This window comes from Limulus polyphemus, unplaced genomic scaffold, assembly GCF_000517525.1.
Source record: "Limulus polyphemus unplaced genomic scaffold, Limulus_polyphemus-2.1.2 Scaffold917, whole genome shotgun sequence".
NCBI classification, from domain to species: domain Eukaryota; kingdom Metazoa; phylum Arthropoda; class Merostomata; order Xiphosura; family Limulidae; genus Limulus; species Limulus polyphemus.
In genome coordinates this window covers 217,724-229,983 of record NW_013666527.1, presented here as the reverse complement: position 1 = coordinate 229,983, position 12,260 = coordinate 217,724, and the positions used below count along the sequence as shown (strand labels likewise).

At 34.8% G+C, this 12,260-nt stretch overlaps 1 protein-coding gene across 1 annotated transcript in view; it reads right to left on the bottom strand.

Annotated features, from left to right (window-relative positions):
• Positions 1 to 1,463: 1,463 nt before the first annotated feature.
• The window catches only part of LOC106461223 (oviduct-specific glycoprotein-like), a 25,698-nt gene continuing 14,901 nt past the window's right edge, over positions 1,464 to 12,260 (bottom strand). The window contains exons 7-10 of the mRNA XM_022388077.1: positions 10,139 to 10,268; positions 7,488 to 7,673; positions 3,584 to 3,709; positions 1,464 to 3,458 (exon numbers count right to left, since the gene is read on the bottom strand). Coding sequence (XP_022243785.1) covers positions 1,662 to 3,458; positions 3,584 to 3,709; positions 7,488 to 7,673; positions 10,139 to 10,268 — 2,239 coding nt within the window. The 3' untranslated portion in view covers positions 1,464 to 1,661. The remainder of the gene's footprint in view (positions 3,459 to 3,583; positions 3,710 to 7,487; positions 7,674 to 10,138; positions 10,269 to 12,260) is intronic.

Sequence of the window (12,260 nt, the reverse complement as noted above, 5' to 3'; positions counted from 1 at the left end):
CACACGTGGTATCACAGACAACGCAACATCATTCGTTTTTTGCGAACTCTCCCAGCTGCGTTATATATCTTTTTTAAAAAAATATAATTACAGTTTTGATACACAAAACTATTAAAATTGTTAGTTTCCATAGAGTGGAATCGGAGAGGCAGGATAAAATAATCAAACTAGATTTTCTATTGAGAAACATATAGTTAACAGAAAATTTATGAGTTTTATATGGACATTTCTGCTCTTATGAAATGTAACGGAAATAAACACAATAGTAGACCATCTTCAATCCGTGCAAAAATTTTATTAGGAGGGGTCACAAAGATCTGTTGGAAAAAATCGACAATAACAATCTTCTAAAGATAGTTGTTGTTTTTTTATTTCAGAAAATGCAGCCCTCTAAGAATAGTATATTTACATATGTTTAGTAAATGTTTTAATTTTATCTGTAGTACTCTAAGAAAGTAATTTTTTCTGGCATCCTATATAATATTCTTGGGAATAACTTTATTCATTTATTTATTTTGCAATTAAGAATGCAAAAAGAACCATCTTTGAAATGAAAGAACAACAAAATGGCCGCCAAGTGCGCAATTGTTTGCAGCACAGAACACGAAGCTCTTTTTTTCTACATGTTTTACTGATTCTGCGGAAAATACAACATTGGCTGTAAAACAAAAATGTCACCTGCAAGTGAATTTAAGTCATAATATTTTAATGCTAGTTTAAACATATGTAACAAAAATGTTTAGCTTTTAATTAGGCGTACTATATATTCACGCAAGTCCCTCACCTTCAAATTTCTCTTCTGCTTCTTCTAGAAATAATATGCTTAATTTATTCATGGACAAACCATGCTCCAACAAAATAGATCAAGAACCAGTGAAAATAAACAAACAAAAACTAATTTAAAGAATATACAGAAGTTGTCAAGTCTCTTCTAAGATAATAATGCAACAAACAAACACCACTGAAACCTGACCCAAATATGTTGTAGTAACGAGAAGAATGCATTTGTAGTTAAACATAGGAAGTAAACACTGACTTAAACATAGGCACTAGATAAATGTTCAAACCTGAATATATCTAATAAAATTTAGTGCATTTGAATGGTTTTGCATGTGTTTATAATATAAATGGTTGAAACTTTTTAACATAACTATGTTTTTTTTTTCAATAAACCATTCTGCACCACACCAGAAAAGTTACTGTTGTAAAAATTACACCATTATTCTTACCATATATTTTACTCCACAGAAATAACCTGTCAAAGTCTTGAGCAGTTGCAAACTTATCTGGAATATACCTTTTTTTTTACTTCTATTAATAGTTACGAGCACGTGTTTTTAGAGCTCGTAATTGTTAATAATATAAATTACTGTTTCGTATTCACGAATCCTAGTTACAAAAATTTCCATTTTTATCAAATATTGAATAACTGAAACTAAAATAAAAAACTGCAAGGTAAAACTGTTTGAAATCACTTTTTATACATGCGTACATTTTACTGAGTGGTTGTTTGTCTTTTTTCATGTTTCTCGTCAAACTAAGATAAGAAAGATTCTAGTTTTTTTATTATTTCATATTACCTTGTACATAAAGATTACTGGGTCTCCACGTGTGGAGAATGTACATATTTTTGGTTCAGACATCAGTAGGTCACCGGCGGACTAGATGGTGAACTCACACGTGTTTCTGTTTCCGAACATGCATCTGCCCAAATATTCGTCAAAAATCTTTTCCGGTGGGCAATCATAAAGAAAGCTGGCAAAGTTTCCATCCAACTGTGGGGCACAAACGATAAATTGGTTGCAGTCTTTCGGGTGTCGATGAACGCCCTGACGGATACATAGTACTTTACTGCTTTCTGCTACGGTCACTCCAGGTCCTCGAATCTCGGTAGTAGTCGAAGGGAGCGGACGAACACGTAAATGACGGCGCGTGGCTTGCCTAATTGTTTTGAAGCGTGGTAACTCTTCGCCTTGTGGCAAAGCTATTGAGCTAACACGGGAAGAAACTGCATCTTCGATTCCTTTGGAGATTGTTAGTGGCCTTATCCGAACGCGGACTCTTACCTTCTTACCATCATGTTTACGATGCTGTGTTATTAATCGTTGTAGGCGAGTTTCTTCGTCTTCCTTAGCTGATTCTTCAGTAAATGATATGTTAAGTGGGAATGAGCGAGCAGGATTTCTATACTTAAATGGGTTTTCAACAGTCGTGACTTCAATTTTGGAAGGGGGGTCCGTGGGTGCAACAACTGTTGTTCTCTCAGGATTTTGATAGATAAATAGAGACTCAGTTTTTACTTCTGATGGTGGAGATGAAGCCTGGGGTCTGTCTGGTTCCTTATAAATAAACAAGGACTCACCCTTGTCTTCTACTGTGCCCGATTTATTTTTAATACGTTGCCTGTTTGGTTCAACATATTGAAATAGTTTATCACTATTTGGTTCCGATTCAAACTGTGGCCTTCGAGGGACCTGGTTAACCAACTGGACAATTGGTTCACTGGTAGTATCTTTTGGTAAATCTGTAGTAGATAAGAAAGAAACATGGGGTTTGGGACGTCTGTAACGTATACGTCGCGGTGTTGAAGCAGCTTCTGTAGATGTTGACGGTGATTTAGTGGTTTCAGGTTTTGTTTTTTTACCTACCCTAGGGATTCTTTGAGGAGTAACATAGTCTGGAATACTTTTAGAAGTTGAAAATACGTTTGGTGAAACAGTAGTAGTAGAAGTAGTAGTTGATGTTGTTGTTGTTTCCTTATTGGGTTGTTCAGAGGTTAAAAATGACTGAAGAAGTCGGACAAGATCAGCCAAATTGTCCGTGGTTGGAATTTGTGTATGTGGGGCTTCTGTTGTAGTAGTGGTTGTAGTTGTCGTTGTCGTAGTCGTTCTTGTTTTGGAACGGGTACGTGGTCGAAAGATTTGGATTGGTCGTTTTGTTAAGCGTGATGGCCGGCGGGTTGTTGTCGTAGTGACACGTTCTTCTTCACAACGCACATTGCGAGAGTAATCACAAGAATCTGTCTGTTGATTGAAATACAAGCCAGCTGGACACGTGAAGCTGTTAGGAAGGATTCCTAGCTCTGCAGGGCCGCTATCTAAGCACCAATAATATTTCTTGCAACTTCTAGGATTTCTAAAGAATCCTTCTTCTGTGCATACAAAATCAACACCTGGGTCTGGGGTAGTTGGGGGTTTTGGTGTGTGTAGTATGTTTCTTAAGCCTGAAGTATCAGTTTTAAACTGATTATAGGAAGAAAAACGACTGTCTAGTTGTTGCTCTTCTATTTTTTTCTGAACAACTGACTTCACTGAGGGCTCTTTAGATCCAGTCAGAAGAGCAGTACGCAATGTTGTCACCAGAGGGTTTTCTTCTTCACCACATGATCCCCTGAAATCGTCATTATCAAGCGTCCACACCATAGCTCCCCCTAAACCTTGTTCTCTGATGTATAGTGCCTGTATAAGTAAATTTCAGAACATATTTTAATATCATATATATTTTATATTTCACGTAAGATTTCTCGCAGCAAGTAGTAAAACATTTTATAAACAGCGAAACCAAGCTATAATAATTTTCTTACCTTTTCAATGATAATCATTTCATCGTCAAAGCCAACCCACTGGTCCCCTTTAAAGCAATATGGTCCAAGAAGCTCTGGGTAAGGGCGTCTTACCTCCCAATCGCTGTCCAGAATGTTCTTACAAATCTGAGGGAAAAATCCCAACAAAGATCAGGGATGTTTAGAGGATATTGAATGGTTAAGTTATGCTTGCATTGCATCTGATTACATTAGATAGATTTGTTAGTTAGATTTGTTGTAAATTATATGTAAAAATATTATGCTCTCTGTAATTGTTTGAAGAAGTAATTTATTTTGGAATATTGAAAAAATAACCTAAATGAGCAGGCCTCCATTTATACACTTGTCATTTCTGTCGTGTTTTTGTGAATGGAATAAATATTATTTTCACATTATATCTTCTCTTTTTTTCTTTCCAATTTAGTTGAAACCGAGAGAACTGATTCTTACTCTGCAATACATATCTGTTGAATCTCAATATTTGTAGTTTCTATCAAATCTGACCATATTGCAAGAATGTTCCAGTCCCTGTCATGAACTAAAACAAGCTGGTGTCTTTGAAGATAAAGTATCGTATAAACTATAACTGTTAATACTACCATCGTGTATATCAATTTATGGCTGCATAAACTGAAAAGACGCATCAAAGTTGTGTAATATTTCAAATAAACCATATTTATCACCCGCAAATTAAGTGACGTTAAACAGGGCTTTTTTTGTGTGGGATCTAAGAAAAACAGTGGCCCAAAAGATGTATAAAGTCGAGTAATAGATGATTTAGTAACCTCATTAGTTGTAGCTATTTCTGTCCTGCCCTCCAGATTAAACAGTGACCGTGACCAAATCTCTCTTAATTCTTCTACCATAGGTGTGAACGTCATCTCTGCCCAGTTATCAAATAATTGCATATTTAACAATTCTGTATAGCACAACTAATTAGCTTATAGCTCTAGTTTCTTTCAATAACTGCTTACCGACTATACCATGTAAAACAACTTAGTTTAGTAAAAAAGCTCCAGGTGGCAGCACTGTCAGACTAACTACAGCCTTTGATTACTGTACAAATAAGTATCATAAAGGGCATAGTTTTCAACAAATTTTAGAAAGGAAGTCTAAGCATGCTAAAAAAAGATCCATTCTTATATTTCAAATTAGAATGTTAAGTCTAATTGTTAACTTGAATCTTAAAAGCATTAACCTTCAGCATTGTGATTGCATACTCTTTCCGTCATCTTGTGGCATACAATGTAAAGTAAAAAAAAAATTAAAGCATAGAGTGAAATGGTGATGCAAAGAAAGAAAGACAGGAATGATACAAATAGAACAAACAAATAATGAACAATATCACGGAAGTGCAGACTTTAACCATGAGGTCAAATCACGTATTAGTCAAAACAAAATTAATTAATGGACTTCAGTTAGATTCAACTAATGATAAACTTGTATAGCCACATTTTCAACTGAGAAGACCTGTAATCCAATTATATTTTTGCTAGCTACCTCTAGAATGAGATTTCTGTATATGTTGATGACAGGAAGTCCATTAGAAATCAAGAATTGCAATTGAATTTCAGTATGTTATTACTGTTCTAGCTAGTTGCATCAATTAATTCATGGTGCGCATTCACTAGAAGGTAATGGTTAATGATAGTTCAGAGTATAAGGGTTGCAACATACAACTGAATTTAAGAGTAGAGTAACTGCCTAGCTGTCTTCACTATTTATCACAGTTGCTGTCTTATCTATTTATCACTGGTTTCTATGCCTAGATACACTAGTCAACAGTGTTGTATTCGGCTGGATCATGATGGTCTTGATTAATTTAGACAAATCTATGTTTTTAAGTTACTTATTACAGATGCTTATAGTGTTATTTTCAATGATGGGTTGGCTGTGATCAACAAGGCTTGGCTCAACAGAGATGGCATCATCTATGTTAGTATCTGAAGCTTCACCCCAAGATTTAGCTCCCTTCAGTTCTGTCTATATAAGCGCCATGCAACCACACATGCTAGTTTCATTTCCAGAGAACTGATACAAACCCATTCACACAGTATTGAGTGTTTTCCTTACGGCAGGTAGATATGATAATTATATCCAGTATCCACAATTAAAATGACATTCTCAGAGGATAATCAGGTTCTTTTATGGTCTTTTTTCATTCAAAATATAATGAATGCCCAATCTAATTTTTCATGGCTTCTTATTGCCTGTCAGTCTATCCTCTCCATAATGCCATGAGTGGTAGGTAAACTCACAAGTAGTGCCACAGAAATGCGACCCTAGCTGATTATAACTGTGTTTGTTTATTTGCTTTTTTTGTTCAACAGTGGAAGCTCAACAACCAAACCAATACTCCTAAAATATGAAAAACTGGAAATATATAATTTCCTTTTCAATCAATCATCAACTGAACGCAAAACTATCATGACATGGATAGCCTGATACAATGTGGGAGAGCACTCTGTCTTAAACAAGGACTTCTCGTTGATGGTGTTAATTCCTCAGGCCTTCCTTGTCTACCATAATAGTTATGTCTATGTCCAGAGACACTAATATACATGTTCACTAATCCAAAGAATTTGAGTTTCTGAACTTCAGTTCTAGTGATGCCCTTTACCTTCAAGTGACTTTAATTGTACTCGAGGAATACTTCAAAACATGAAATATATTAGATATGAAAACAGCAAAAAACATGTAATAATTTTATAACAGTGAATTAGCTGTTTATGCACGTGCAGAAAAAGACTTGTTAGAGGAAACTGTTTTTTGGTTAAAGGATGGTAGTCTACCTTTCCCGTCTCCTTTAAGTAGAAAGCAAATAAAGTTACACTATTATGACTATTGTCTACCAGGCTTGGGCCAATAGAGATGGCATAGTCTTTATCAATATCTGAAGTTTTACCTCAGCATTTTACTTCCTTCAGTTCTGACTGGGAAGTTTGTAGTTTTTTCGCAACATGTGGTCATAACTTTTCAATGTGTTTAATGTCCATATGTGCACCATGCATGTAAGTACATGCAGGTTTAACATAGAATTTTTTCAAGGAAGTAGCTAAGTTTCTCTAGCCCTAGTTACCTATTATTCTAAGCCACTCATCTATTATATTATGTGTGATTTCTGTGAGAAAGAGTGATCTAAATGTTTAAAGGCAGGAAGTGATCGTTTTAACTGGTGGGTCAAATAATACATTGGAGGTACAACCTACCTGTAGGTTGTTCATGTTTTGGAGTTGTTATAAACCTAAGTATATTAGATAAAACAAACGCTTAAGGAAATGACACGTAAATATGTAAGAAAGAAGTTTTCTGATACACGAAACTTCATGTTTGTATTTATCAGTCTTTTTTTAGGTTTGTATGCATGCTTGCATTAAAAAAGAAGTATCTTGGGCATAAAAAGATACGACTGGCTGTAGACAGAGAAAGGTAGTTCGGATATTAAGTTATGTGATCTGGAGTATCCATCTCAGCTTCTAATTTCTATATCAAATAAATTATATGGTTGAGGTTTGTGAACAGAGGTTGAATCGGATAAGTGGTATGTCCTTACAATTATCTCTACTTTCAAGACAATATTGAACTTAATTTCAATATGAATTACAGAGCAGCTACTTTTTTGTATGATTTGATCCTATGGTTAAGTTATCTTACGTTTGAAGCTGAGTTATACAGATAAAACTAACAATATTTAAATTTCATTCTAACTTATATCTCACTGAAATAACTGATTCATTGGTTGTCACTACATAGAAGGATGGTTTGATGATGAAGAACATGATGAAATACTAATAACTTAAAACTTATGAAAAAAAATCCAGTTACCCGAGAAAAGCTAAAGTTTCCTCAGAAGTTTTCAGAAAGAATCAGATTCTCTCCTAAAATATATTAGATTATGACTTACCTCATGATAGGCCATGTATCCTTTTTCCCTAGTGGAATCCCCTTCTTCACCAGGTCCATCTGCGGAAGCTTCGATCTCATTATCAAAAGGGTCCAGTAGCGTGAAAGATCGGCCGTACATAGGAATTCCTACTATTATTTTTTCCTTTGGAGCTCCCAGTTCCAGGTAATAACTTACGGTCCAATTCTGTTACGATCGAATAAAAACCACAGTGAATTACTTAGATAAAGTTTTCGTAGGTTTGAGTGAGGTCAAAAATAAATAAATTATAAACAAGTACTATCTGTAAGGTTTGGCTAAATCAATGAAATATTTTCAAGGCTCGAATAAATACAGTGTAGAGGGTGATGTCCTAAATCCGTTATCTAATTAAACCACTAGATAGAAGAGAGATAAGGGTATAATTGATTCGCATTCTCTAATAGAGAACACGGCCAATCAGACTATAAAGGTGTCGAAATTTCTTACTCATTTCTTTGTTTGTTTTAGAATTTTCTTGTAAATTTTTGAACTGATAGACTAGAGCAGTGGTTCCCAACCTGGGGTCCGCGTAGGTAATACCATCTCATTAAACAAGTAAGTTTTTTAATACTGATGTTTTTTTAATTGCACACTCAGTTATATATATGTCTTTTATCTGATAGTGAAAAGTGGGAGAACGAGCTAGTCATTAGTTAATAAAAACAGTTTGCTGGGTACGCGGAATCTTTCAAAAACATGGGGTCCGTGGGAGAAAAAAATGATAATAAAAGGGGTCCTTGGTGGAGAAAAGGTTGGGAACCACTGGATTAAAGGTAAGGCAACTAGTCAACAGCAGTCACCGGCATCTTTTGGGATACTATTGTGTGACCAAAGAGTGGGGTTTAGCCGTCACTCTTATAGCACATTACTGCTCCAAAGTGCAAAACGCGTTTATGCATAATGAAACACAAACCAAAACCCTCGAATTCACAGTCCGGACAGGCTAACTAAAACGTCGCACATGGCCATTTCTAAATTCAAAAAATTATTTGTTTTCCACTTTAAACCGTTAATAAGTGGTAGACTTGTAACTGATGTGTGTCTGTATCCAAGCACACCTTTGTTTTCCACTTTAAACCGTTAATAAGTGGTAGACTTGTAACTGATGTGTGTCTGTATCCAAGCAAACCTTTGTTTTCCACTTTAAACCGTTAATAAGTGGTAGACTTGTAACTGATGTGTGTCTGTATCCAAGCAAACCTTTGTTTTCCAAAGTTTTATTGAACGATGTTGTTGTTGTTTGTTATTAATCACAAAGCTACACAAAGGGCTATCTGTGCTCTGCCCACCACGGGTATCGAAACCGCTGTGCCACTGGGGGGCTTACTGAACCAACCACAGTTACTTGGTTTCCTGGGATGTTCACGTTTTCTGTAATAACTCTTCCTATAAAATGTTATTGTTTTCATCAGGATTTTTGTTAGATAATTAATCAACTTAAATGCACACAATGTGTTAAACTAGAATAACCTAATAAAAAGAGATTCAATAACGTAATAAACGAATATAAATCGTCTATCTATTTTTAGACACTATCGTTCTGTGATGGTAAATATAAATTAATGTACTTTTTATATCAAGTTAATGCACATACTATAATTTCAAAAACTTTAAACAAATCACGAAATGGGAGGCTCCTCTAGTTAACCTTTGCTAATGGCGTTATCTGGAAGCCAGCCAAATACCTTGTTTTATCTTATAGTGCTCTAAATATGATGTACATTCGCCGAAATTTCAAACTTTGGCTGAAACGTTTGAAGATATAAAATGTAATAAAAACTTTAAGAACATTTTTATTCATATGAAACTACATTTCTGAATATCCTTTTCGATGAAAACCACATATTGGTCAAGTTAATAAATTTCATAGCATATGCTTAGACAACTTGAAATATGGCATATTTGTGTAAATGTGACTCACCCTTTTAATTATCACAGCTTTGTTCTTTTAATGTTCGCAATAAGCAAAGATTTGTATTTCTTCATTGGACAAAATTTATATTACATTCATCCCTTTCTTAAACTCTCTCCCTTTAACAGCAGCACCATGGTTAAAGTACACATTTTTCACGAATATTTTTAAGATATATATTTATATTAAGTGTTTATCAAAATAATTAAAGATGACGCTAACTGATATTTAAGCTTTGAAGATTTGGAGTGGTATTAGAATGTGGTGTGTTGGGGGTTTAAGCATGTAAGATTATGCATTAAAATATTGAAAATGAATGCCTAATATTACAGGATGTCAACTTAAAATCATGACTAATTCGACATAAAATATCACCATAGCAGTTAATTTGTTATGATGATGATGGGTTGTACGTGGTCTAGTGGGCTGCACTGTGAATTTCAGGGTTCGTATGTTGTGTCCCATTGCTATAAAACTGCGTTCCGTATATTGAAGCCGTAGGTTTGTTTTAAAAGTGACTGCTATATTTCCATTATTCGATTAGAATAGTCCAAAAGATAGTGATGGTTGCAATTGAGTTATTACCTTCTCTCTAGTCTATCAGTTCAAAATTAGGGACGTCTAGCACAAGTAGCCCTTGTGTAGCTCTGCGCGAATATCCGAAATAAATAATTATAGTAAAATAGGTTTTTAACATCTGCCTGTCAGTAGGACTTACCACATTCAGTTTGTTTCTTTCATCCCAGCGACCAATATCAGGACTTTTATAAAGAGGAGAATGGTGGTTGACTACTGCTTCGTAAGCCGTGTGATAATCATATGACAAAACATTTAAAAAGTCCACGTACCTGGACGCAAGAAAAACATCTATATTAGAAGCCATACTCTTAATAAGTTATAATATTTTCCACTTGTCAAAACGTGCAAACACTACTTACTGATTTTAAAATGGAAATATAAGTTTCATTATGAGGCTCATATATAATTTAATGTCATACAGCTTATTTCGTACAAATAAATCGAATTCGTTTTGATGTAAACATCCTCGTACATTAAAACTACTTTCACCTTTCCTTGTGCCGAGTTTACAGACAGTTTTGAATTGAGTACAGTTGTACATTTTTACCAGTACATGACAGTTTGGAAGAACTGAAAGACGCTAAACGTAAATACACACACATATTTAAGGAATTTAATGAATAAGACGAAGCAAATGAAAACTAGCAGTACGAAATTCTCTAGATAATTCTAAAAAAGGTAAACATATCAAACATATATAAATGAGTATATTTTTGTGATGTTCAATGAAATTTCATAAAAATACATAAAATACAACTATTAAATCTCAACTTTCTTTGAAAACAGGAAGATTATAAAACAATGTTTGGTTAACCTGATAACAGATAAAAACGTTGCATAAGCCTCAAGAAAAAACGTGACGCAAGTCTGCAATATTCTAGCTAAAACGTGCATAATAAGTCTCAGGAAGATATTTTTGTGGTTATAATTTAATAGTAGATCGTCCTTACCTAACCCAGCCATTTTTCAATATTGTATAAAATTATCAAATTTCTTTCTTTGTTTTATAACTAATTAGGCCAAGTTACTATTCATCAGTTACTGAAAGAATGTATAATTGAAATTGCCTTGTATGCAATTGCAAAAAAAACAACAAAAAACAAAACATGTACAACAAGTACGAAATCATACAGAAATTACTACTGAGTAGTTGACATTCGTAGCCAATGTCCTATAATTTAACACTTTTTGTAAAACAAAATATATGAGATTTTCGTAAAACCATAAGTTATGATAATACGTTTTATTCTGATATATTAGGTCGTCAAGAAATTAATGTCGCCTTTGTTTTTAGACAAAAAAACCCGAACAACTTCTATATCAAAACAAAACATTTATTAAATGAAATAGTCTCCATTCTTATCGATGATACTTTTCCATCTTACCTTCAGTTTGTTATTGTCCTGATTAAAGAAATCACTTGGTTTTGAAGCAAAAAATATGTCGATGTTCTCTTTAACAACTTCCACATTTGCATACCTTTTCCCATTAAGATGGTGATGCAGCGAACGAAAAACATGGTAATCCGATAGTGCCATATTTGGAGAATATGGTGGTAGGGGGAGAACTTTCCAACCCAACTCCATAATCTTGTGTTGCGTCAAACGTACCACATGTGGACGTGCATTGTCGTGGAGAAGAACACCTTTCCTATTGGCGAGTGAAGGGCGTTTCTGACGAAGGGCTTAATTTAAATGTTCAAATTGCTGACTGTAGATCTCTGCATTGACAGTTTGCTGTGGATTGAGGAGTTCGAAATGAATTACTCCTTTGATGTCCAACCAAATACAAAGCATCACTTTCTGCGGATGGAGTCCAGGTTTTGTCTAGGACTGAGTCATTGTTTTTGGCATTTGATATTTGCATAGAGAATCCATTTTTCATCACCGGTGACAATTCTGTTCAAAAATGGTTCACGCGCATTACGCGCGAGAAGAGACGAAGAAACGTTCACACGTTGGAAACGATGATCATCAGAGAGTTTGTGAGGCACATAAACACCTTCTTTACGTGTTTTTCATGAGAGACATGCAATTTCAGGGCCATATCATGAGTGTGTTGCCTTGGGTTAGACTCAACAAGCGTCTTCAGAGCATCACTATCAATTCCAACATGTCGGCCCCTGTCACCACAATTTTTAAGGCTAAAGTCACCTAAATGAAATTTGCTGAACCATCGTTGACACTTACGAACGTTCAAAACATTTCCATAAACTTCTTTGATATTCTTTGTGGCTACTGAGACGTTGTTTCCCTTCTTGT